This window comes from Dermochelys coriacea, chromosome 1 (assembly GCF_009764565.3).
Source record: "Dermochelys coriacea isolate rDerCor1 chromosome 1, rDerCor1.pri.v4, whole genome shotgun sequence".
Classification (NCBI taxonomy): Eukaryota; Metazoa; Chordata; order Testudines; family Dermochelyidae; genus Dermochelys; species Dermochelys coriacea.
In genome coordinates, this window is record NC_050068.2 from 230,767,925 (window position 1) to 230,795,767 (window position 27,843).

General features: G+C 42.6%; 1 protein-coding gene across 1 annotated transcript; it reads left to right on the forward strand.

Annotated features, from left to right (window-relative positions):
- The first annotated feature begins 120 nt into the window (after window positions 1–120).
- LOC119859111 (NADH-cytochrome b5 reductase 3) lies at window positions 121–27,763 on the forward strand. Its single transcript, XM_038410809.2, has 9 exons — window positions 121–334; window positions 9,125–9,256; window positions 15,625–15,697; window positions 16,417–16,523; window positions 21,190–21,319; window positions 22,897–22,980; window positions 23,078–23,163; window positions 26,024–26,123; window positions 27,413–27,763. The coding sequence occupies exons 1-9, from the start codon at window positions 314–316 to the stop codon at window positions 27,583–27,585; spliced, it is 906 nt and encodes a 301-aa protein (XP_038266737.1). The 5' UTR covers window positions 121–313; the 3' UTR covers window positions 27,586–27,763.
- Window positions 27,764–27,843: the final 80 nt, after the last annotated feature.

Consider the following 27,843-nt stretch of genomic DNA (forward strand, 5'->3'; position numbering starts at 1 on the left):
AGCCACACCCCAGAGCCGGCCGCGGGGGGGGGGGCGGGGAGACCAGGCCGCTCCCTCCCGCAGCCAGGCGGCGCGCGCGCCAGTGCAAGCCGGCGAGCTGTCCGCCCGCGTGATGGGCAGGGGGCTGCAGCAATGGAGAGGCAGGCCCGAGGGGCGGGGCGGGGCGGGGCGGGCGGTGACAGCGCGGGGCGGAGCGCGCTGGGGGCGCCGCCGACTGGCCACAGGGTAGCGCACGGGGCCGGAGGGCGGGGCGGCTCGCGGCCTCTGGGTTGTTCTCGGCGCCGCCGGCGGAGAGAGGGAGCCCGGCGCAGACATGGGGGCGCAGCTCAGCACGGTAAGCGGCCGCCTGCTCCCGCCCGGAGGGGCGGGGGGCTCTGGAGCCCTGCGGATCGGGCAGGGCGCCTCTTCCGCGACGGGGCGAGGCGAGGCCGCGGGGCCTCTTGCTGAGACTGCCCCCCCCCTTCTCCGCCGGGAACAGGGCCCCACCCTGGCGCTCCCTTTTGCAGAGCTGCACGGTGTAGCCCTTTGCTGCGTGCAAGTTCCCCCCCCCCCCCCCCGGGCGCGCGTGGGGGGGGGCACCCGGGTGCCGTATCTAGAGGGGTGCCGCACCCAAGGTCTATTGACTATCAACGCAAAGCAAATAACTTGGGGAGTGGAAGCTGCTGCCCGCAGGATTAGCGGGTGCAGTGGGTTTGCTGTCCGCAAAAGCGAAGGGGGTTGGCGGTGGTCCCTGAGCAATGCCAAGGGGGGGACCCGTAAAGCCTTTCTTAGGGGCCTCATCAGCTGCTCCAAGGCTTGTGCGGTGGAGTTTGTGACTCATCGTGTTTGACAGTCAGTGGAAAAACATTCCAGATTCCTGTTTTCTGGATGGGCACCAGCCTATGGCGTCTAAACTTGCCTCCACCTAGTTTCCTCTCTTTGCGGGTACCTATAAACACTGGCGTTAAATGACATAGTGTCACTTAACTTTTTCATGGGTCCGAGTGTATTTTAAAGCTTCCATTATCCAGGAAACAGAATGCGTAAGGCATGTTACAAAGCAATGCAACTGCTCTCATCACCCTTCAGTAAAAAGTGGGGGGGTGTGATAACAATAGACATTCTGTTTGCAAAGAGCTAGTGACCTTAAATGTTGAGAAGCACAGTTTTATTTTTTCCCTTTCAAACTGGCAGATTGAATGTGCCTGAAGAAGAGCCCTTATCACACCCACATCCTATCTTTTAGAAGGTCATTGGTAAAGGCCTAGGATGCGGGGCTGGCTGGTTCCTTTTCAGCTAGGATCTAGTGACCTTACTTTCAGTTTTCACATGCTTTGTAAGGTGCTGTGCTTGTACTCTGGGCTCTGTAGCTCCAGAAGGTGCAAAATTCATTGATTTCTTTTTAATAATGCAGTCATTATACAGCCAAATAACTGGTGGAGGGAGGCTTGGGAGGGAGGGCTGACCGGCCATCTTCCTAAGGAAGAATCTTAAGAAATTGGCTTATGTTGGATTTCAGTGCACAGGGTTGTAAGTATGTCTGAAGCACTACACTTCTGTCCTTTGTTAAAAATCAGTTAAAAAGTTTAAACAAAAGTTCTAGTTCAACTATAAGTAGAACATAGCACTAGCACTGTGAGGATATTATTAGCTTAATGCTGTATTTCCCATTCTGATGGGAGTGGTGGTTGTTAATAAAGATCGATATTAAATATACTACTCATTGATAAGGGCTTGCATCCCTGCTGATTTAAGTGTAATTCAGAATAGTAAGTAAAGGTCCCACAGAAGAGGAGGCACAAACTCTTTAAACCATTCTGTGAGTGAATGAGTTGTCCTTTAAATCTAAGAATGTACAGTCAACTTTATTTCTAAATAAATTCTCTACTTTAAAACTATCTGGCAGAAAACGAAAGTAATTTAAGTTTATTTCTTAAAAGTATTTTTCTGTTGAAAGGTTTTTGACAGACCAATGTTAGGCAAAAGTGGGTGTTTAAATACTATCAATTGTCAGCAGTTGCATGACTTTCCCACAACTTTTTAACCTGGGCAAAATCCAGTTTAATAGTATCTGTGTTATGGTTGTCTTTTATTGAGTACTTCCTGGTTCCAAATGCTCATTTCATTGAGATTCCCCGTATAGGTAGGTTTAAGCAGCACTTGTTTATGGGTTAGGTTCTCAGCTGAGATAAATTGTCAGTGGAACTGTGCTCATATTCATCAACTGAAAATCTGGCTCATAGTCTCTCGATGTACAGTACTACATCCTCCCTCTTCTATTTGTGAAGGCCTACTTGAATGTAAATGGGGTCTTAATTTTAGCCTGAGTACAGGGGCCTAGATATGGAGGAAAGAAGTTCTGATGGCATTTATACTCTGGCTCATATCTGCTGTATCAGAGTGCTTTATGAATTCTGAAATCAAGCACATTAAGGATGTCTGTATCTGTGTTGTCTTACCATCTCGTCTAAATTTAAGTTCATATGTTTTATTGACTTGATAGAGTAATATGTATTTGTTTAGAAATAAGGTAATTTCAGATGGATTGCAGAGATATTGAATACTTGTATACTGACTACTTAGAAGAGGTGGAAAAAAGGAAAGGCGATAAACTTGTGATATTCTACTTGTGTACATAATGCACACAGGCGTCAGTATACATGCTAAAATGAAGGCTCTTTATATGCAATAATAAAATTATTCATTTATATTGCTTATTTATCAGATTTCCTTTTCCTTGCAACAGTCTGATTTAAAAAATGATACCATGACCTATCAGACCTTTGCACAGTTATTTGGCTTGTTAAGACATGGGTCTGTGAGGAAAAGTGTTAACGGTCATTAGCATGCATCGTTACCCTTTTCCAGCAGCTGTCTAACCTCTCGTTTCCACCCCCCTTTCTCCAGTGCACCTGCTTAAATATTTCTAACTGTGGGTGTTTGAGGGTGACCTGCAGGAATAGACTGGAGGCAGCTATAAACTATAGAACTTCAGATTCTGTTGCTTCTAGATCACAAAGGGAGAGGGGGAAGATGGGTACATGATAAAGGCACAGTGACAAAATGTACCTCTCCCCTTCAAAACCACAAACAACCCCTCTATGCTAATTAAACTTTCTTAAAAGATAGGTCTAGGCTGGGATGGGGAAATAGCCGCTGAGCATCCTGGATGGTGTAAGACACTCTCTTAGAAAGGTTTTTCATTGCTCTTATTTTATTATAATTCAGTGACTGAGTATTTTGCCATAAATTATCTCCCTCAGAATATGCCTGGTACACTGCTCTCAGTTGTTGCCCTCTCTCCAGACAAACCTAGCAGCCCAGTAACTCCTGGCAATAAAATGTACTCTCTAAAGCAGCAGTGGGCAACCTGCGGCACATCAGGGTAAACTAATTGCAGGTTGTGAGACATTTTGCTGATGTTGACCGTCCGCAGGCACAGCTCCCCGTAGCTCCCAGTGGCCACAATTCGCTGTTCCTGGCCAATGGGAGCTGTGGGGAGCCATGCCTGTAGACGGTCAATGTCAGCAAAATGTCTCCCGGCCTGCAATCAGCTATCCTGGTGGACTGCAGGTTGCCCACCACTGCTCTAAAAGCAATACATTTGAATGTATTTCATTGTATGCTACTGACCACGCCCCAGTGCAGGAGCAGAGGATCCTGGTCCTGTAGTAAAATGCCATTGTTAAAAGTAGAACTTTTCATAAAATATTTATGCTTGTTCAATTGCAATAATTTATTTCAGAACATGAGGTGTTTTATCTTTGGTAGCTAGGCTGTGCCTCGTTAGAGAGCAGGACTTGCCAGAGCAATGTTTGGAGAGAGAACTTGCCTTCTCTCAGTCACGCAATTGCTGTAAGTTGGTGTAACTCCTTTGACTTCAAGGGAGCTATCTTAATTTATGTCTTGATTGATGCCCTATATTAGGAGTGTACAGAACATTGTTTGTCCTGCTAGTATATTTCAGGCCTGTTTGCTTAGCAAGAGTGATGAATTATTTTGGAAAGCAACCAGCCCATGTTTTTCTCATCAGCTGACAGTAAGTCTTTAGCTGCTGGATCAGAATGTATCTGAACTACCCTACTGTACTTTTCCTTTGAAGAGGAATCCTGAGAGGCTCTTGCATTAACTGCCCATAAATAACAAAGTGCCTGTCATTCTGCATTTATGAAGCAGACGGTGTATTAGTCGTGTGGATCAAAACTAATGGTAGAAATTCCCATACCGTGACAGATATGTAGTGCAGCACCCTGCCTCTAAGAATGGTGGTTGTCTTGTGCTTCAGAAGAAGATGTAAATGTGATATAACAATGTAATAAGTTACAGTAATACTTTGCACTTACAGTACTTGCCATATGTGGGCTGAAAGTAGTTCACAAAGTTGGGGTGGATTTAGCTCCGTTTTACGATGGCGAAACTGACTTGCAGAGAGATGAAGTGACTTGTCCGAGGTCACTCAACATGTCAGAGACAAAGCTGAGAATAGAGCCTCGGCTCCTGATTCGCAATCCTGTGCTCCATTTAATTAGCCGTAGCTGCTCTTTTGCTAATTAATGACTGCATCTTTAAAGGGCACTGCATTATGTTAGGCCTAAAATTTGGTTGGCCTCAAAAAATCTTCTGTAATCTGGAGTTTCTATTCAGTATTCTGTCCATCTCTGTCACCAAGAAATTGAACATAAAAAGTAATCTTGTGTGATAGTTTTTTGCTATTGCTGCATCAGCAATTAACGAACAGTCGTCTTAGCCCTGGTTTACATTGTAACCTTATGTCGGAATAACTGTCGCTCAAGGTTGGGGAAAATCTACAGCCCATAGCAACAGTTATATTGACTGAACTCCTGGTGTATACAGCATTATGTTGATGGGCAGGCTTCTCCCATCAACGTAGTTACTGCCTTTTGGGGAGGTGAAGTACCTACGCTAACAGGAGAAGCTCACTCATCGGCACGGGTAGCGTCTTCTCTTAGTGCTACACTGGTGCAGAACTGTAAGTGTAGACAAGCCCTCAGAGTTGACATCTAAGGGTGCCGCAGAAACATGGAAGCGTAAATAGTCTTGTTAGCTTCAGATCCATTAGAAACTGGTGTGCATGCATAACATCAGTATTTGCAGTTAAAACAAGATTAGTTGGGGAGGAAGGGGGACCTGTTTCAAAGCTCCTGTGATGCTAATGGATAAAATACAAAAACCCCTACATGAGACTTTTGTATGTTAATTCAGTACAGCAAAGTTTTAGGAAGAGAGGGTTTAAGCTATTCTGGCTTCATTTAAATCTTTTTTGAGCAGATGCCTCCGTAACACACTAAAAATGATCTGAATCTGTCATAAATGGTTTATATTAGTAGCTTCTTGACACGAGTTGCTATAGTGTTCAATAGCTATCACATTTATAGCACTATGACTTGAAAACAGCCAATCAAATTACTATGTTTTATAAACTAGTGAAAGTGAAAAATGCCCAGTCATGTCTTAAATTCCCTCTGGAAGTTGTAGTGCACCAATGCAGTATGTAACATTTGAAAAAAAGAAAATTGAGTTCCTTGTCCCTTCTGGTGGAGGGGCAAAATCTTTCACTCCCCATCCCCAGAGGAAGAAAGTGTAGAAAATTCTGCAAGGAGGACCCCAGTTACTCCTGTGACACTACATCCCATATTCTTCACAGCGATATTAGGATATGACTATGACATAATCCTAATGTATTTTATACAAGATAAGTCCTGTGAGGTGTCATTGGAAAGGTTATGGTTTACTGAATATGATTATCCTATTTGTATGCATGTATCATTTTTGTATCTGAAGTTAGGAATATTGACTATATATCTGTATTACAAATGTGTTTACACCTGGGGAATGCCCATTAGGCAAAAGGCTCTCAGTCTGGATGGCTGGCTGGGAAGGGCCCATTCGGGTAGGTCTTAGAAGAAGCGTATCTCCCTTATCTTGTGAGACTTGGCAACTCTGCAGGCAGGGAGCCTTCCTGAGGAACAGCCTCTGTCTCATGGCTGCTGTAACACTTCAAGGACATGGAGTCCAGTCCCAGTTGACCTGGTCACATCTTAGAATAACAGTGTTTTTCCACTGACTGGTGTGGGAACCAAGCTTTGAAACAAAGAGTTCCTCCCATATGCAAAATCTATTTAAGGCAGGGGTGTGACATCATTGTGGTTCTTCACTGACTCCCCGCCCCAAAGAGACTCCTGGAAACACCTGAGGAACAAAGACAGAACGGCAGCGCGGGGGGGCGCTGTACCCAGGCTAAAGGGATTTTTAGCCTGTGAATGAACCACCTGGAGATTCCAAACTGTAAGCTAGTGCAGCTTGCCCCTTAAGAATCTGCAGCCTGTTTGTCTCATCATTTAGGATGAGGATTTGCTATTCATATCCAACCTATGTCATTGATTAAGTTTAGTTTGCATATTTTGTTGATTTGCTAGGTAATCTGCTTTGATCTATTGGCTATCCCTTATAATCAATAAAAATCTACCTTTTGAAGTTAATAAATTTATTTGATGTTCTAATACAAACCAGTGTGCATTTGACTAAGGTGTCTGGGGAAAATCTCAGCTTGGTTACCACAAGCGTGCATGATCCTCCTTCACATTGAGGGAGAGGCAGACAGGGTGTTAAACGCATATACTGGCCAGATTTGACCAGGGCAGGAAGGTACTGCTCTGGGGTCCTAGGCTGGGAGGCTGATGGTTAGAGAGCCTGCATGTAACTGCAGCTGGGTGTGTCCCTACCTGTGTGAATGCTGGTGAAAGTGCAGGCTGGAGGGCTTTGCAACTTGTCACAGCAGCACAGTGTGAGAGGGAGCCCAGGCTGGTGGGTCAGAGCTCAGTGGTACCCCAGTTCCAAGTGGCACCCCAGGGGTTCCCGTCACAACCCCATCTGCTGTGTGGGAGTAGACCATGTAGAGAATGATATAATATGGCCCTATGTTTAAAATCTGTTCCTGCACAGAGGGCTCCTGTGAGTCATTGCGGAGAAACTAAATGAATTATTTGCTTCAGTCTTCATGGCTGAGGACGTTAGGGAGATTCCCAAACCTGAGCTGTCCTTTGTAGGTGACAAATCTGAGGAATTGTCACTGATTGAAGTGTCACTAGAGGTGGTTTTGGAATTAATTGAGAAATTTAACAGTAACAAGTCACCGGGACCAGATGGCATTCACCCAAGAGTTCTGAAAGAACTCAAATGTGAAATTGTGAAACTATTAACTGTGATTTGTAACCTGTCCTTTAAATCAGCTTCTGTACCCAATGACTGGAAGATAGCTAATGTAACGCCAATATTTAAAAAGAGCTCTAGAGGTGAAAGTGGCAATTACAGACCGGTAAGTCTAATGTCAGTACCAGGCAAATTAGTTGAAACAAAGAAGAACATAAATTGTTGGGCAAAAGTCAACATGGTTTCTGCAAAGGGAAATCGTATCTTACTAATCTATTAGAGCCCTTTTGAAGGGGTCAACAAACGTGGACAAGGGGGATCCAGTGGACATAGTGTACTTGGCTTTCCAGAAAGCCTTTGACACAGTCCCTCACCAAAGGCTTGTAAGTAAATTAAGTTGTCATGGGATAAGAGGGAAGATCCTTCCATGGATTGAGAACTGGGAACAAAGGGTAGGAATAAATGGTAAATTTTCAGAATGGAGAGGGGTAACTAGTGGTGTTCCCCAAGGGTAAGTCCTAGGACCAGTCCTATTCAACTTATTCAGAAATGATCTGGAGAAAGGGGTAAACAGTGAGGTGGCAAAGTTTGCAGACGATACTAAACTGCTCACGGTAGTTAAGACCAAAGCGGATTGTGAAGAACTTCAGAAAGATCTCACAAAAGTAAGTGATTGGGCAACAAAATGGCAAATGAAATTTCATGTGGTTAAATGTAAAGTAATGCACATTGGAAAAATAACCCCAACTACACATACAATATGATGGGGGCTAGTTTAGCTACAACTAATCAGGAAAGAGATCTTGGAGTTGTGGGCTAGTTCTCTGCAGACATCCGCGCAGTATGCAGCGGCAGTCAAAAAAGCGAACAGGATGTTAGGAATCATTTTAAAAAGGGATGGAGAATAAGTCGGAGAATATCTTCTTGCCCTTGTATAAATCCATGGTATGCCCACACCTTGAATACTGCATACAGATGTGGTCTCCTGATCTCGGAAAAGATACACTGACATTAGAAAAGCTTCAGAGAAGAGCAACTAAAATGATTAGGGGTTTGGAACGGGTCCCATATGAGGAGAGATTAAAGAGGCTAGGACTTTTCAGCTTGGAAAAGAGGAGACTAAGGGGGGATATGATGGGTATATAAAATCATGAGTGGTGTGGAGAAAGTAAATAAGGACAAGTTTTTACTTGTTCCCATAATATAAGAACTTGGGGCCACCAAATGAAATTAATGGACAGCAGGTTTAAAACAAATAAAAGTTCTTCTTCACACAGCGCACAGTCAACCTGTGGAACTCCTTGCCAGAGGAGGTTGTGAAGGCTAGGACTATAACAGGGTTTAAAAGAGAACTAGAGAACCTCCATAAATTTAAGTCCATTAATGGCTATTAGCCAGGATGGGTAAGGAATGGTGTCCTTAGCCTCTGTTTGTCAGAGGGTGGAGATGGATGGCAGGAGAGAGATCACTTGATCATTACCTATCAGGTTCACTCCCTCTGGGGCACCTGGCATTGGCCACCATTGGCAGACAGGATACTGGGCTGGATGGACCTTTGATCTGACCCAGTATGGCCATTCTTATGCCTATGCCACCCTTGCATGGACCCTCTGCAAAGGGAGAAGGTTTGTTCTAAATGACTAACTGGACATATGAAAACAAGAGGCAGAATAAATCTACCAACATGTCTGTAATCTGTTCCATGCTGGGATAGCTGAGTGCCAGGAGTCTAGAAAGACGAAGGTAAACTAAATGTGTATCTAAACTACCACATTATTTATATGGTAAACCAGCGTTTACACATACTGCAGTGAGGTATCTTTGAATGGACTTTTTTCTGTATGCTCCTAATATAAGCATGCAAAAACTGAGGATATGTCTCATGGGTTGTTTCTGACATGACATTATCATCATGGTATCACTTCACTAAAACAAACAGCGATGTTAATATTCTTGTCTTTATGCATTGTTGCAGCTTGGAGGGATTGTGACATACCCATTATGGCTAGTCTACAGCTTGATCATGAGACTCTTCAGGAAACCCCCTCCTGCAATTACCCTGGAGGACCCTGAAGTGAAATACCCATTGAGGCTGATTGACAAAGAGGTAAGTGAGTGCACACTTGTACAGGACTGAGCACACTGACAGCACTTCCATATAGATCTATAATGCCCATATCATTCTACAACTTGAGTAATGTTGCAGCAATATTGTGCCCTGTTGGGAATTGTAAAAGTTCAAAGGCTACAGAGTTCTGTTTCTGGTTAAGCCATGTAAACACTTATATTTAAACAAAGCAGAGAGCAAATGCTTTTTACCTAGTTTAGCCAGTGCTTACAATACAATGTAAACTCGACAGCATCTGATTTTTTTTAAAACAGAGACTCTGAACTCGTACTGTTTTGTTAGTGTTGTCTCCATGCATGGCCAATGGAAAAGACTGTCTCTTCCGGATTATCCCGGGGAAGTCCCGGACGACTGGAAAAAGGCTAATGTAGTGCCCATCTTTAAAAAAAAAAAAAAAAAAAAAAAAAAAGGCGGGGGGAAGAAGGAGGATCCTGGGAACTACATGCCAGTCAGCCTCACCTCAGTCCCTGGAAAAATCAGGGAGCAGGTCCTCAAGGAATCAATTCTGAAGCACTTAGAGGAGAGGAAAGTGATCAGGAACAGTCGGCATGGATTCACCAAGGGCAAGTCATGCCTGACTAATCTAATTGCCTTCTATGACAAGATAACTGGCTCTCTGGATGAGGGGAAAGCAGTGGACGTGTTGTTCCTTGACTTTAGTAAAGCTTTTGACAGTCTCCCACAGTATTCTTGCCAGCAAGTTAAAGAAGTATGGGCTGGATGAATGGACTATAAGGTGGATAGAAAGTTGGCTAGATTCAGGCTCAACAGGTAGTGATCAATGGCTCCATGTCTAGTTGGCTGCCGGTATCAAGTGGAGTGCCCCAAGGCTCGGTCCTCGGGCCGGTTTTGTTCAATATCTTCATAAATGATCTGGAGGATGGTGTGGATTGCACCCTCAGCAAGTTTGCAGATGACACTAAACTGGGAGGAGAGGTAGATATGCTGGAGGGTAAGGATAGGATACAGAGGGACTTAGACAAATTAGAGGATTGGGCCAAAAGAAATCTGAGGTTCAACAAGGACAAGTGCACAGTCCTGCACTTAGGATGGAAGAATCCCATGCACCGCTACAGACTAGGGACCGAATGGCTCAGCAGCAGTTCTGCAGAAAAAGGACCTAGGGGTTACAGTGGACGAGAAGCTGGATATGAGTCAACAGTGTGCCGTTGTTGCCAAGAAGGCCAATGGCATTTTGGGATGTATAAGCAGGGGGATTGCCAGCAGATCGAGGGACATGATTGTTCCCCTCTGTTAGACATTGGTGAGGCCTCATCTGGAGTACTGTGTCCAATTTTGGGCCTCGCACTACAAGAAGGATGTGGGAAAAATTGGAAAGAGTCCAGCGGAGGGCAACAAAAATGATTGGGGGACTGGAACACATGACTTGTGAGGAGAGGCTGAGGGAACTGGGATTGTTTAGTCTGCGGAAAAGAAGAATGAAGGGGATTTGATAGCTGCTTTCAACTACCTGAAAGGGGGTTCCAAAGAGGATGGATCTAGACTGTTCGCAGTGGCAGCAGATGACAGAACAAGGAGTAATGGTCTCAAGTTGCAGTGGGGGAGGTTTAGGTTGGATATTAGGAAAAACTTTTTCACTAGGAGGGTGGTGAAACACTGGAATGCGTTACCTAGGGAGGTGGTGGAATCTCCTTCCTAAGAAGTTTTTAAGGTCAGGCTTGACAAAGCCCTGGCTGGGATGATTTAGTTGGGGATTGATCCTGCTTTGAGCAGGGGGTTGGACTAGATGACCTCCTGAGGTCCCTTCCAACCCTGATATTCTATGATTCTGTGACCATGTCACCCTAAATCCCTAAAATCTGCAGGATTTGATTCTTTTCTGTGTAAACCTTTTTTCATTTTCATCCAGATTTTCCATGGGTTTGGGAAGAGGGGAGAAGAGAGACTCATTTTAAGATCAGTTCTAGTCACAAGTATTGTAATGCAGTTTGTATCTGTGTGGATGGGAGTTCAAAAAAGACTTCTCATATAAACAGGAAACATGTTTGGAAATCTATAGCCACTTTGGAAAAAATACTAGCTTAATGAAAACCATGTTTCTTGCTAAAATGAACGGTGACCTTCGTCATTTACACTTTAGTGTTGCAAAATCCACTTGTGTGTGGGTAGGGGGAATAATGTAACTTCTTGTGTGCACTGCTGAGTATTTTAAGACATGTTAAATTGAATTGGATGAGAACTTCTTAGAGTTTTAAGGTTTAAAAATATCAGTCACTATTTGAAAAAGTCTCCAAGATACAGAAGTGTGTTGCACAATTGATTTTCAGTTTGAATATGGAGCTTAGGTCAGGCCTGCACTACAAACATACATCTGTATAACTATGTTGCTCAGCGCTGTGAAGAATCCACACCCCTTAGAGACGCACTTATACTGACCTAACCTCTGGTGTAGATAGCCCTGTGTCGACAGGAGAGCTGCTACTGCCTCTTGTGGACATGGATTAACTATGCCAATGGGAGAAGCTCTCCCATCAGTGTAGTAGTATCTTAAGTAAACAGTTACAGCGACTCCAGCTGCACTGGTGCAGCTGTGATCCTGCAGCTTTTGATGTATAAACCTACCCTTATTCGAAAACAAATTTTATTAGTTACAGGATATTTGCTGGTGGGAGAGAACTACTTTAAGTGGACTCCATGCACATGTGTGTTTTCTATGGTCATTCTTCCCCTTCCTTCCCAAAGGCTGAACTGGGTAAGGGGAGTGGTAGTACTCTGAAGCTCAACCCAGATTCTGCCCACCCCGATGCTAAAATGCATTGCTTCTTACACTAGATTGTGCAGCTATTGTTAATATAGGAATTCCTCTCCTTTATAGCATGCTTGCATCAATTAGTGAAATCACTAACAGTGTTACAACCTGAATTGTTACTAGGTTTCACTGTTATCGCCCCTTTGAAGTGAATAATACCAGTTAATGCCATTGTCAGAGAACCATTGTTTCAAACTGCCCATAAACTTCATTGCATTTGTTCACATTGCATTCACTTTTTTGTGAATGAGGGCCTTTTCAACCCTACCAAATAGCAATGTTAGCAACAGTTGTTTCTAACAGATGCAGAAGACAGCATGCTCAACATGGTCCGTTTGTTAAACAAGGACCAACTGTGTTTAGCGCTGTTTCACCTAACCATTGTTATACCCTGGTTTAACAACTGTTGCCATCAGTTGTACTTATTATGGGTCGGTTTTGTAGTGTAGATGAGGTCTTGGCAAACAGAATTATGCATTTAGACCTCTTTAAACCATTCAGTTTCTCTTTAGAATCCTATCTTATGATGTAGTAAAATCATCATATTTGAACACCTTTGTGGTTGATGTGACACTCCAGTTAAGTGACGAGGTGATGTAGTAAAATGCCTTTTCTCTTTAACAGAAATTACGTTCACTGCATTTCATTCTTTCTAGAATCCTGTTTGGAATCCCTTCTAATGAACAATCAGATCTTAATTTTACACCTATTTAACACCTAAATAAACTATAATCCTTTGGCACAGGCAGAATGCATCTCACACTAAATGGACCTAGTAGGACTTTCCTACTTGAGCAACAACTGTCAGTAACTTTTTCTATCCTTGGTTATGTCACTTCCCTGGGACTCAGGCCTGTCCTATGCTTAAGTTGGGTTGACGTAGCTCTGACGCTCAGGGATGTGAAAAATTCACATCCTTGAGTGCTGTAGTCATACCACCCTACCCTCAATGTGGACTCGGATCCATGGACAGAAGAACGCTTGTCAGCCTAGCAACCCCTTACATCGCTGTAGGAAGGGTCTATACTACAATAGCATAGCTGCGGCACCATATCTCTGCCACTGTAGCACCCGTAGTGTAGACATGGCCTCACTTTGTAGAGTATTACAGAACTTCTAGTGTGCGGCAGCAGGGTCCACATGGACACTTAATGTGTGGCAGGCTAGTGCGAGGTAACTTCCACCCCAGCTTGCCATGAACTAAGTGTTTGTGTAGACAAGCCCATAGGCTATGTCTACACTAGCACTTTTGTCAGTCAGGTGTGAAAAAACACTTGTCTGACATAAATTTCACCAACAAAAGTGCTGGTGTGGATAGCACTACGTTGGCAGGAGACGCTCTCCTGCAGACATAGCTACCGCTGCTGGTTGGGAGTGGTTTAAGTATGCTGACAGGAGAGCTCTTTTTCCTGTCGGAGTAGAGCAGCTACACAAGAGACCTTACAGCATTGTAGCTGCAGTAGTACTGTTGGTCTGCTGTAAGGTCTGAAGTGCAGGCATAAGCCTCAGAGTCTGATTCTAAAATCCATAGTAAAAGCGGGAGTCCAATTGATTTGAAATGAACCTTTAGGGAAAAGTCCAATAGAGTTTAATAGGAACAAAACCTGTTTGTAGCAACTATTCTACAATCATCTAATTTAATATTTATCACTTCTGTGGGTATGTAACCATTGTATATAAGGGATATAATGTTCTATTACATTTTATAGGGATCTTTTATAAGATGCAATATGGTACAATGGATGAGGTACTGGACTGAGACCTGGGTTCTCTTTTCTGCTCTCGCTGTCTTGCTGTGTGCCCTGGGTAAGGCGCTTAACAGCTCTGTGGTTCAATTTCCTCATCTATAAATGGGGGAAATGATGCCTATCCACCTCTGTAAAGCATTACATATGAAAACTTTACAGAAGTGCTAAGTATTTATCTAAGGCAAAGGTGGGCAAACGTTTGGCCCGAGGGCCACATCTGGAAATAGAAATTGTATGGCGGGCCATGAATGCTCACAAAATTGGGGTTGGGGTGTGGGCTCCAAGGTGGGGCCAGAAATGAAGCGTTCAGGGTGCGGTAGGGGGCTCTGGGCTGGGGTGGGAGAGTGGGATGATGGCTCTGGGCTGGGATCGAGGGGTTCGGTGGGCCCGAGGGGGATCAGGCTTAGGGCAGGGGCTTGGGGCATGGCTCAGGGGTGCAGATTGCAGGCAGTGTTACCTTAAGTGTCTCCCAGAAACAGCAGCATGTCCCTTCTCTGGCTCCTATGTGGAGGTGCAGCCAGGCGGCTCTGCATGGTGCCCCGTCCGCAGGCACTGCCCCTGCAGCTCCCATTGGAGTGCTGGAGGGGGCCATTGGAGCACATAGGAGCTGGAGGGGGGCCATGCTGCCACTTCTGGGAGCTGCGTGGAGCAGCCCCCAATCCTGGTCCCTGGCTGGAGCGCGGCAAGCCCCAGACCCCCGCTCCCCAGCAGGAGCTCAAGGGCCGACTTAAAACAGTTGGTGGGCTGTAGTTTTCCCTCCCCTATCTAAGGACTGCAAAGTAATCAATAGCACTAGAGTTCAGACCCTAAATATACTGTAATGAAACCGAACACGTACAAGGTGGAGTGGAAAGAGGAAAATGAAACACTCATCAGTGCTTGTTCATTCTCCTCATCCAAATACATTGCATATCACTTAATATTTTTATCTAAACTGAAGTGTCACTTTGGTCCAGTGATCATGATTTATACTGTTTAAAGAGTTATGATCATAACCTTAGAGAAATAAATCGCTTTGATTTATTTGGGAATTAATTTTGAAATCAGTAATAAGGTCCCAAGTTTTATAGCAGGGCTCTAATCTGTAGTGTGTTCTTTCCCATTATAATTAAGGAAACTTTATATATAATATGTTAAAGCCACTAATGTAACAAAGGAGACCAACTTGATAGTTGTTAATTCCCTCTTATACCCACCAGTGTAATTTCCAGTATTCTGCTCCAAAACTAACTTAGAATAACTAATTCATCTGATTTACAGCATAGCCAAAAATAAGTCTTTTGTTGAACTGTTTCTGAAACTTCTGCCATTGAACTTCCTCCTTTTTGTCTTTTATCTAAATTTAAACTACAAATGAACTGATTAAATCCTCATTGAGATCTTTGGATGGCGTCTGTACAAGTTCAGAGCATTATGAAGTTATTGCCTATACTAAATTGCAAATAACTAGTTTTTATTGATCTTTTGTTTAATCTGAAATATTTTTCCTGTAATTTCTCTTTTTTGCATTTGTATTGGGTATTGTTAGTTTTTGACCTCACTAACTGAAATATCAATGTTTTTTCTTATTTCTTGAAAAGAGGCTTTCAAGGAATTTGAGTGGAAAGTATACTTTTGATACAGCAGTGAAACAGTGCTAAATTGATTTCCTATTTTATAGCATATACGCAGTGCTGAAACAGTTGGTTACATATCTGTGGATTAGGGTGAAACTAACTTTTAGAAACAGCCTGACTGACACATCTGTTAAAAACAAAACAAAAACGGCCAACAAAATACAAAGTATTTCCAACAGTGTGTGTGATGGTTTTTGTTTTTTTCCATTTCAGGAAATTAGTCACGACACGAGAAGATTTCGCTTTGCCCTTCCAACTCGAGAGCACATTCTAGGTCTCCCTGTTGGTATGTTTCATATTGGCAGCCTGGTTTTATCCTCATGAATGAAAGCTTTTATTAATTATACCTGTCACAGACCTATGAGGCAGTATGGGCTACAAGAACTACTTGAAAAAACATTTTAAATGCTACTGATGTTGTATCCTCTCCTGTGATGTCATCTGATTCATTCTAGTTGCAAAGTAAAATGAAATAAAAAAAACCTCACGCTCTAAATGCACATCAAAATGCAGCCTTAAATATGGAGTTCCTAGGACACCTTTATAGTATGCCTTTTGGATGTCAGCCATTTATGTTTAGTTATGTGTAACTGACGTGTTTTAATGAGGTGCTAATAACACTCGAATATGTGAGTCATCCTTGAACATCCTTTTTTACGTCTGTATGTGTGTAATATATAATATCTAAACTTATGCTTATGACTGCTACAGTAAATAACAAACATGGTTGAGCTTAGGGTTGGAGAACAGCTCTCTAAGGCTGGGGTAGCTGAAGACTGTCCCCATTCAGCTGGATTTCATGCACACTGCAGGAAGAAATCTAGCAAGGTAGTATGGCAATAAGGCGAGCAAGGGAAAAATTGTTGCTTCTGGACCAAAGGGGTAAAGAGAACCTTAAGACCCAATCTGGCTTTTCCACCAAGTCATTGTCAGCTGCAGTGAAAGAGAATTGGCTCAGAATAGCCCCTCAAAAATAAACCTGTTCTTCCCTTCTGCTGCTTGTAGGACAGCATATTTATCTTTCTGCACGGATTAATGGAAATCTGATTGTCAGACCCTACACACCAGTCTCCAGTGATGACGACAAAGGCTATGTGGATCTTGTTATCAAGGTAAGGATATCATTGTGCCATACAATACTTGCCTATTTACAAGCCTTTAAAGGTTACAGTAAAGAGCATGGTGTGTAAAAATACTTTTGTGTGATTCCATGATGTCTAACTCTACTATGGCTTGTTGGCTTCCACTCGGTGGTACCTCAGCATGCAAATCAATATAGATTTAATCCATATAGTGTCCTGTGATTTTTTTTTTGTCTATATATGATGAGACAGAGATTTGAAGATATAGATACACAGAGAGTGCAGATTTCCAACATTTCTGTACCAAAGGGAATCAAATTTGTAGAAGTTCACAAAACTTTCCAATATTATTTAAGAAGCAACCAACCTTGCCTGACCTCCTGTGTGCTTGTTCCATGGGTGATGCGGTCAGCATGATGTACACAGGAGCATTATTAAATGTGGGAGCTGGTAGGCATAGATGTCACTGATCCATAACATTGAGGGTGCTCTGTTTGGCAAGATGGTAAGTTTGGATCATCTAATGTTCTGAATTTCCCCTTTCAGTAGCCATGTTGAGGTATTCAGCAAATATTTCTAAAGCTGATAGAATTTAGTGTTAAATTACTACATTACTTTGCTGGTTCTCTTCAGAGTTTTGTTTCCTATTTATGTGTTTCTTTCTCACATGGTGACACACTTTATCAAGTGAACCATAGAAATGTAGGGCTGGGAGGGGCCTCAAGAAGTCAAGTCCAGCCCCTTATGCTGAGACAGGACCAAGGAAATCTAGACCAGTAGCTCTCAACCTTTCCAGACTGCTGTACCCCTTTCAGGAGTCTGATTTGTCTTGCATACCCCCAAAGTTTCATATCACTTAAAAACTACTTACTTACAAAATCAGACACAGTGTGCTGTGACACTTTTTTGTATTTTTATTACTGAAAAATTGCTGACTTTTTTTTTTTTTTTAAAACCATATAATTATAAAATAAATCAACTGGAATATAAATGTTGTACTTCCATTTCAGTATATATAGAGGAGTATAAACGAGTCATTTTCTGAAATTTTAGTTTGTACTGACTTTGCTAGTACTTTTTATGTAGCCTGTTGTAAAACTAGGCAAATATCTAGATGAGTTGATGTGCATACCCCTCTGTGTTAATGAGTTGATGTGCAAGACCTTTGCATACCCCTAGGAGTATGTGTACCCCTGGTTGAGAACCACTGATCTAGACTATCTTTGACAGATGTTTGTTCAACCTGTTCTTAAAAACCTTCAGTGATGGGAATTCTACAACCTCCCTTGGAGCCCTATCCCACAGCTTAACTATCCTTATAGTTGGGTATTTTCCCTAATAGTTTATCTACATCTCCCTTGCTTCAGATTAAGCCCGTTACTTCTTCTCCCACCTTCACTGGACATGGAGAACAGTTGATCATAGTCCTCTTTATAACAGCCCTTAACATATTTCAAGACTGTTATCAGGTCCTTCCTCCGTCAACTTTTCTCAAGTTTAAATATGCCCAGTTTTTTTAACCTTTCCTCATAGGTCAGGTTTTCTAAATCTTTTATCATTTTTGTTGCTCTGGAGTCCTTTGGACTCTCTCCAATTTGTCTACATTTTTCCTAAAGTGGGGCACACAGAATTAGATTCAATATTCCAGCTGAGGCCTCACCAGTGTTAAGTAGAGTGGGACAATTATTTCCATGTCTTCCATCTAACACCCCTGTTAGTACAGCCCATAATATTAGCCTTTTCCATAACTGTATTACTTTGTTGACTCATTCAATTTGTGATCCACTATAAACCCCAGATCCTTTTCAGCAGTATTACCAGCTATTCCCCATTTTGAAGTTGTGCATTTGATTTATTCCTTTAAGTGAAGTACTTTACACTTGTCTTTATTTAATTTCATCTTGTTGATTTCAGACCAATTCTCCAATTTGTCAAGATCGTTTTGAATTCTAATCCTGTCCTCCAAAATGTTTGCAACTTCTCCCATCTTGGTGTCATTTGCAGAGTTTATAAGCATACTCTCCGCTCCGTAATCCAAGTAATTAATGAAAATATTGGCTAGTACCGGATCTAGGACTGACACCTGTGGGACCCCACTAGATATTCCCTCCCAACTTGACAGTGAACCATTGATAACTACTCTGAACTTCGAATTATTTATGCACCCACCTAATTAATTTCATCTGGACCACATTTCCCTAGTTTGCTTATGAGAGTGTCATCTGGGACTGTGTCAAAAGCTTAGTAAAAACAAGAGCTACAACTTCCCTCCTATCCACTGGGTCAGTAACCTTGCCAAAGAAGGCTTGGCATGGCTTGATTTGTTGTTGACTAATCTCGATTGACTCTCTTATAACACTATCATTTGGGTGCTTACAAATGTATTCTTTAATAATTTGTTTCAGTATCTTGACAGGTATTGAAGTTAGGCTGACTAGTCAAAGAGTCTCAGGGTTGGAAGAGACCTCAAAAGGTCATCTAGTCCAACCCCCTACTCAAAGCAGGACCAATCCCCAAATAGTCTATATAATTCCTCGGGTCCTCTTTGTTCCCCTTATTTTAAATAGGCAATAAGTTTGCCCTTCAGTCCTCTGGGACCTCCCGTTTCCTCAGTGAGTTCTTAAAGATAATTGCTAACTGGTCCTCTTATACAGGAATGTGTGTGGCGTGGGAGGGGAATGACACCAGTACAACTATATTTGTTTAAATTCACACCTTACCTTATACTTGTAAATACTGATATCTTTCCTATGTAGACAAGCCCATAGCTCTACTGGTAAGGGGTCTGATCTTGAAGTACTTAACACCCACTACTCTCATTGCCTTCACTTGGAAGCTGCAGGCTCTTGGTATGTCAGAATTGGGCCCAAGGTTAACAAGTCTTGAGGCTATCCCTGAATAACAAAGCTGCCCTAGGACAATTTTCACCTCTTCAACTGGCTTTAAAATAGAAGAAAAGGAGTACTTGTGGCACCTTAGAGACTAACAAATTTATTAGAGCATAAGCTTTCGTGAGCTACAGCTCACTTCATCGGATGCATTTGGTGGAAAAAACAGAGGAGAGATTTATATACACACACACAGAGAACATGAAACAATGGGTTTATCATACACACTGTAAGGAGAGTGATCACTTAAGATAAGCCATCACCAACAGCAGGGGGGGGAAGGAGGAAAACCTTTCATGGTGACAAGCAGGTAGGCTAATTCCAGCAGTTAACAAGAATATCAGAGGAACAGTGGGGGGTGGGGTGGGAGGGAGAAATACCATGGGGAAATAGTTTTACTTTGTGTAATGACTCATCCATTCCCAGCCAAGCGCTACGATATAACCGCATTTGCTCCAACCCCTCAGACAGAGACAAACACCTACAAGATCTCTATCATGCATTCCTACAACTACAGTACCCACCTGCTGAAGTGAAGAAACAGATTGACAGAGCCAGAAGAGTACCCAGAAGTCACCTACTACAGGACAGGCCCAACAAAGAAAACAACAGAACGCCACTAGCCATCACCTTCAGCCCCCAACTAAAACCCCTCCAACGCATCATCAAGGATCTACAACCTATCCTGAAGGACGAGCCATCGCTCTCTCAGATCTTGGGAGACAGACCAGTCCTTGCTTACAGACAGCCCCCCAATCTGAAGCAAATACTCACCAGCAACCACACACCACACAACAGAACCACTAACCCAGGAACCTATCCTTGCAACAAAGCCCGTTGCCAACTCTGCCCACATATCTATTCAGGGGATACCATCATAGGGCCTAATCACATCAGCCACACTATCAGAGGCTCGTTCACCTGCGCATCTACCAATGTGATATATGCCATCATGTGCCAGCAATGCCCCTCTGCCATGTACATTGGCCAAACTGGACAGTCTCTACGTAAAAGAATGAATGGACACAAATCAGACGTCAAGAATTATAACATTCAAAAACCAGTTGGAGAACACTTCAATCTCTCTGGTCACTCGATCACAGACCTAAGAGTGGCTATACTTCAACAAAAAAGCTTCAAAAACAGACTCCAACGAGAGACTGCTGAATTGGAATTAATTTGCAAACTGGATACAATTAACTTAGGCTTGAATAGAGACTGGGAATGGATGAGTCATTACACAAAGTAAAACTATTTCCCCATGGTCTTTCTCCCTCCCACCCCACCCCCCACTGTTCCTCTGATATTCTTGTTAACTGCTGGAATTAGCCTACCTGCTTGTCACCATGAAAGGTTTTCCTCCTTCCCCCCCCTGCTGTTGGTGATGGCTTATCTTAAGTGATCACTCTCCTTACAGTGTGTATGAAAAACCCATTGTTTCATGTTCTCTGTGTGTGTGTATATAAATCTCTCCTCTGTTTTTTCCACCAAATGCATCCGATGAAGTGAGCTGTAGCTCACGAAAGCTTATGCTCTAATAAATTTGTTAGTCTCTAAGGTGCCACAAGTACTCCTTTTCTTTTTGCGAATACAGACTAACACGGCTGCTACTCTGAAACCTGTGTTTAAAATAGAACTGTCTCAGTTTTGGATTCTCAGATCTCTGTTTTAGCATGTCTGACAACCATGTCTCATTGCTTATTGAGTTTGGGCATATGAATTTGTGTATTACAGAAAATTAAGGAAAAAACTTGTCTTTGGTTTTAACTCTTTTAATTAAACAGTTCCTTTTAATCTTTATTTAACAGATTTATTTTAAAGGGCTCAATCCAAAGTTCCCTGATGGAGGGAAGATGTCTCAGTATTTAGACAGCCTGAAGTTAGGGGATACCATTGACTTCAGAGGTCCCAGTGGATTACTTGTCTACAAGGGAAGAGGCAAGACTGATTTTGGAAATATTGTGTCCAGAATAACAAGCACTGAAAATCTTCTATAATTGCGATGCATTGTAATGTAGGAGTGGTGTTCGCTAACTTTTTTTTTTTTTCTCCCCCCCCATAGAGGTTGTGGCCTTTCCTACACACAAGTTGAACCACTTTAAGTGTATTGGGTTACTTAGAGAAGTACAGCTGCTCTAGAGTGCCTGCAGCTATACTGTTGTTGTAAACCTACTTATATAGGATGGGGAATAAGGTCTTCTCTACATTAAAGGTTTGCTGGTAGTACAGACACAGCTCTATTTCCAAGAGTGCTTTTGCTGGTAGAACTGTATGTGTTCCCTAAGTGAAATAAACTATAGCAGCAAAAGTACATTTATGCCACTATGACTGTTTCACTAAGGCTTTTGCTGGCGTAGAAATGTTGCCCCAAAATCACACCTCAACCAGCATTGCTATACTGGCAGAAGTTTCTTGTGTAAGCCTGGTCTACGCTACACCAGGACAAAAACTTTTACATACTGTAATTGTGCCCACAGCAAGGATTGTACTATATTTGCAAAGAAAGCACACCTAACTGATGTGGTTATACTGATACAAAAACTGTGTGTAGACCAGGCTTGACCGAATCCTACTCTCAATTCCTAGCTAAAGAGCCAGTAACTGTGTTAGGATCCCATCTGCATGACAGTTAACAATGGTTAAACTTGGTTATTTTGGCCAGGCCTCTATGAATGAGGCAGGAACATGTAATGTCATGGTTTAAGAAATGGGCTTTATCCCAAGCTGGGGCTGATTCCTGGGATAAAGCAGAAATGTTTGTAGCCTCTGTCAAATCTGTGTGGTGTGTCCACACCAGCCATTAGAAAGTACCTCAAGTTAATTAGGAAACAATTAACTCCAGGTTTAAAAAAAACAAACAAACAAAAAAAAACCGCCACAACACAGTGAAGAGAAGGCCATAGAGACCTATGAGTTGGCTCCTTTAAAATCTGGTCATGACCTTATTCAACACCACCCACTGGTGTGGTCTTTGTGTAATTGCTGATGGACTGGATTTGTATTATAGTGTTTAGATACTTGATTTTAGCCAAGTTTCCTCCTCACCCAATTGAGATGTTTCCTGGAAATAGTTGTTGCGTACAGAGAATGGATTGCGAGTTCTTGATGGCAGGTTGATCTTGTCGGGGGGTGGAGGATGGTCCTTGTCAGACTGGACTCCTGCTCCTCGTTCAGGGCCATTAGACATTACTGAAATGCAAATCATAATAGCTTGATATTGAGTAATGAGTCAAAAATTCAGTCTAATTATAATACACTAGCAGCGTTCATTTTCAATGTCTTTTAAAATAGTTAGCACTTTTTTAAAATCTGTTTGTCCTCACGATAGCCTTATGAGGAAAAGGTGACGCATTGCCATTTTACAGATGGGAAAATGAGTGGAGAGGTGATTGTCTCAGACTCTGGGCAGTCACTATAAATCAGACTTAGAACTCAGGATTTGTGATACGTATCCTCTATTCAAATTAGTGTTCACGAGTACTCCCTAATATTTGTCCTTTCCTCCTTTTTTCCAGGCACGTTTGCTATTCGCCCTGAGAAGAAATCTGAACCTGTTCGTAAAACAGTGAAATATGTTGGGATGATTGCAGGTGGAACTGGTATGCAAGAATGAATTTTCATTCTTTGTGCACCTTGTTTCTGCAAGGCTAGTAGATGTACTGCTGGTGGCCAGTTTTAATTGTAGTTCTTTTTCAGGAATAACTCCTATGCTGCAGCTCATCCGCGCTATCATGAAGGACAAAGATGATCCCACCATTTGTCAGCTGCTGTTTGCTAATCAGGTTCTTCTTCTTTTCTTGTTGTGGCAAGACATCTAAAATTGTCTTTAAGTTGAAAAAAACAAAACCCAGGTATATGTAAACCTCTGCTGAGACGGCACAGAACATGGATACAATTCAGTATCATAAAACCCTAAGCTAAAAATGAACAAACTATAAAAACAGGCACATGTGAGGCCATTGCAATGAGCACATGGTTCTCTACATTACTGCCTGGTAACTTTTGCCCTGACATCTACCCTCTCTGTTTTTTCTTATGTCCTCTTGTTATATTCCTTATCCAGACTGTAAGTGTTTTGAGACAGGGATTGATTCTTCTGAATGGAAGTGCCAGCAGGTTTTTTGTTTTGTGTTTTTTTGGGGGGGAACGGGGAAGCCCTTGTCAGAATTTTAAAGTTGCCCCATCTAGCAGCTCTCCTTAAAGATTAATACCCCCGCCCCCACCTCCAGGGCACAGAACCAGGTTTGCGTAGGGAAGTATGAATCTGACTATTTCTGAACACAGTTGCAGTATGTGATCTAAACTTAATTGTCCCCCACAGGTGATAACTGCAAAATGGGAGAGAGTGCCATGCAATTAGAAATAGCAGCTAGCTTGTTGTAGAACCAGCACCACAGAAAGATATTTTCTGATCTGTCAGGAGTCATATTCTACTCAGGCCCTGTTTTCAGATTTCAACTTCTCTGAAAGGTTGCATTGTGTTATGCCACTACATGCTATCTCTTTCTTTGCAAAACTCCAATGAAGAGTCGATACGATGAATCTTAATATGATTGTAATAGAGCTCGTAAATGATATTCTTAATTTTAAAACAGGAAATTCTTGTTTACGAATTTCATGATCTAGTTGTGCTAAGCATTGGCATTTAAAAGATGCTTATGGCTGCTACATGATGGCTTAATTTGGATACAAATCTCTGTCTACCATCTGAGGGGTACGGATGTAAGTTGACAGGAAGTCTTAATCTCATTTGATTCTAGTAGCAAACACCCTCCATTGGTACTGAACAACTTGTCTCTTAAACCACACGAGCCACTCTTACCCAGATAACATTCTGCCATGCATACCAAAATGTACGAAGACAAGATTCTCAAAAGGTCATATTATAGGCACCTAAATAAAGTAACCAGATTTTTTTTTTTAAAGGGCTCAACTCCTGTTGTTTTCAGAAGGACTTGGTAGGTGCTGAGCATTTCTGAAAATCTGGGCACAAATATCTAAGTACATTGTATCAAGTTACACTAACCCAAATGAAAGCAGATGTGTCGGTTGACAGTGTATGATGCTACAGACTATCCTCAGTGCTTTAACTTTTATCTTATATCCACTGAAGCTATTTTAATCATAGATAATGTTGTAGAAATGAGAGTAGTAGAAGTTGGTGATGGAAAAGACCTATTGGGTCATCTAGTTCTTCTCTGCCAATATAGGATTGACCTTATTGTACATTTATCAGAATTATGTCTAGCCCAGCCTTGAATGTGCCCAGTGATGTCCCATTTCCCTTGGAAGTGTGTTCCATAGACTAATGCATCTTACTGTTTGGAAGCATTTCCTGATGTTAAGCCTACATTTTTCCTCTCACGTTTCGTCCCAATATTTTACCACTCCAAATGCTTCTCCATTCTTGGTTTTTACACACTTAAAAAAAAAAGTCCTTTACTGGTCCTTATTTAGCCAATTAAAGTATAAAGTGACTCATTCTAAGGATAGTTCATACACTAAGTGCTTCTATAACTGTCTCCTTTGGGTTTCCCCCCCTCTACTCAGCCCTTCACACCCTTAATCACTTTTGTTGCTCTTCTTTGAACTCTCTCCAGCCTGTTGGTGTATTCCAGGTATGGTCTTAACAAAACTTTGTACAGAGGGCCTGCTGTCTCCCTGTTCTGAGACGTGGTGTTTATGTACAACCAAAAATCACATTGTAATGTAACACTGAGTTGCAAACTTCTAGCTCCTCTGTCTGCTGTCACCCATAAAATGTCCTTAATTTTTGCTGCTTTCCAAATTTCTCCCTCCCAGTTAATCTGTGTTTAGGATTGTGTATATCTTGTATTATTCCAGGTGGAAATAATACAAAAGGGTCTACAGTGTTTACAAATATGGGAAGGAAATAAAATGAGATTATGTCCTCACGGGTGCTCTACACATTTATACTTACTGCTAATCTCACAGCATGCTGTTAACTCCCTTCTGGATCATTGAAAATGTCTTCTATTGTCCAGTTCAGATGCCTGCTTTGATTTAGTCAGATCCAGAAATAGCTTTCTTGTAACAGATGCAGTTTCATGTTAGATCCAGAAATAGGTGCCTTCTCAGCAACAGGTGCTGATAAATTCCCCCCACAGTGCCAAATTGCTGTGTGGCTGGGAAGAGTATGAAGGGATTAGCACCACTACATAATGTGAGGCTGAAAAGGAGATGGAAAAATTACTGAGTCTCCTAGCATTATTTATACTATAGTGACGATGTGCAGTAATATTTAATTTCCCAAGTTTTATGAAAGCTGAATTGATACTGAAGACTGCTAATACAGCACTTCAGTTTTGTGATGCTGCATCTAATAACCATGTGGTGGTGGGGTGGTTTTGTTATTTAAAAAAAAAATCTAAATATATTTATCCCTTTTCATGAGGCAAGGCGTGGTCATCAAAGATCAAGAAGCTGGGAAATTTGGGGTCTGTTTCTGACTGTCACTATCTTATTGAGTTCACTTATACATGTCTCAAACTCTCTCTCTCTCTCTCTCTAATATTCCCATAATAGCTACTGCTCAGGAGTTCTGTGAGGCTTAATCTCTTCCAGTTAAGAGACTGGCTGAAGGACTCTATTGAAAGTATAACTCCTTTCCTTTCCCTGCAGACTGAGAAAGATATCCTGTTACGATCGGAACTGGAGGAAGTTCAGGTTCAGCATCCAGACCGCTTTAAGCTTTGGTACACGTTGGACAGAGCACCTGAGAGTAAGCTCTAACATGCCACTCCAGTCAATGCACCAGATTACCAGTGCTGATTACAATTCTAGAATCCTCTTTTTCATCCCCTGTAAGGCAACTAGATGCCTTCAGAGCTGACAGGAGGAAGAAGGTTGGTAGCTAGTGCCTCCAAAGCTATGAAACTGGTCAGGAGAATGCTAATGCGTAGTCCTCATCTTTGACTTTGGCAGCAACCATGAACTCAGAGAGGCAAAGCTGAACAAGTCCCTCCCAAGCTCTCCTGCCTCCAGTTTCAATATATTCTGAAGAAAAAAAAAGAGCATTATTGACAAGAATTGAGGATTAAATGTGTTTGGCTAATATGGGAGAACAGAAGCAATCTCATTCCCCTTTTTGGGGAACCTTGAATCTATAAAAGGGTTACCCTAAAAACCTATTTTGTTTTCTTACACAATGAATTAAGAAGGAAGGTCATGTGGTACTAAACCAGGGGTCGGCAACCTTTTAGAAGTGGTGTGTTAAGTCTTCATTTATTCACTTTAAATTAAGGTTTCATGTGCCAATAATACATTTTAAACATTTTTTAAAGGTCTCTCTCAAACTATTGTCATATGGAAACAAGGTTTTCAAAATGTTGAAGAAGCTTCATTTAAAATGCTGATCTTACACCACCGGCCTGCTTAGCCCGGGGTTCCATTCACCTAGGTTGGCAGTGGGATGAGCAGCTCAGCCTGCTGCTGGTCTGGGGTTCTGTCCACTGGCTCCTGCCACCAGGGTCCTGGCTGCTGGCTCTGCTCAGCCTGCTGCTGGTCTGGAGTCCTGGCCCTGTCCACATAGAGTAGGTACCTACCTTCTCCTTGGTTCTAGCCCATTCTCTTCCTCTCTCTGCACTGAGATGAGGGTAGGAATGTGCTGAGAACAGGGCTGGGGGTGAAGGAGCAGGCTGGGGGTTGGGTGCAGGGTCTGGCCAGGAGGTTTGGGTGTGGAGCACTTACCTGGGCACCTCCTATTTGGTGTGACAGGTGCAGAGGGGAGTGTGGGTGGTACTGGAGTCAGGCTGGGGGGTGCTCCCAGCCCCCTGCCCTGAGCAGTTCACAGCAGGGGGCTGGAGGGGATTGCCCTGATTCCACCCCCTTCCCCAAGGTCCCTGGAGCAGAGTGCGCGTTGCAGCTCTGCTTTTACCTCTCCTGCTCTGTAGCATGGGCTGTCAGCTGGATCAGCTGCACAGGGGAGCCCTGTTCTTGGTTGGCCCATAATAAATAAGGGTGCATGTTATAAAGTCTGTTGTTAATACCTTTTTTCCCCTCTCTATTCAGATTGGGAATATAGCCAGGGATTTGTGAGTGAAGACATGCTCAGAGAACACATGCCTCCTCCTCAAGATGATGTTCTGATCCTCATGTGTGGTCCTCCTCCAATGATCCAGTATGCTTGCTTACCCAACCTGGAAAAACTGGGATACACCAAGGACATGAGATTCTCCTACTAAAGAAGATTTAGCTGTGCTGTAGTGCGGAAAGGAAGCTGGTGTAAGGAAAAGCATCTAGTTAACAGGGAACAACACAAAGTACATACAGAGGTGGCTGGTGTACAGTGCTGGGAAGCTACATTTTAGATTATAATCACTTAGACTTCTTAATGCAGTTCAAAATTTGGCATAACACTAATCTAACCAGGTTGCAGGTGCATAGTGATACATGATGCTTGGCTGTGCTTTCCTTAGCACATTCTTCAGAAAGACTGACTA

Coding starts and splice junctions, on each gene's coding strand:
- LOC119859111 (XM_038410809.2), top strand. CDS start 314: ATGGGGGCGCAGCTCAGCACG. Junction 335..9,124: donor TGGGGGCGCAGCTCAGCACG/GTAAGCGGCCGC, acceptor GCATTGTTGCAG/CTTGGAGGGATTGTGACATA. Junction 9,257..15,624: donor TGAGGCTGATTGACAAAGAG/GTAAGTGAGTGC, acceptor TTTCCATTTCAG/GAAATTAGTCACGACACGAG.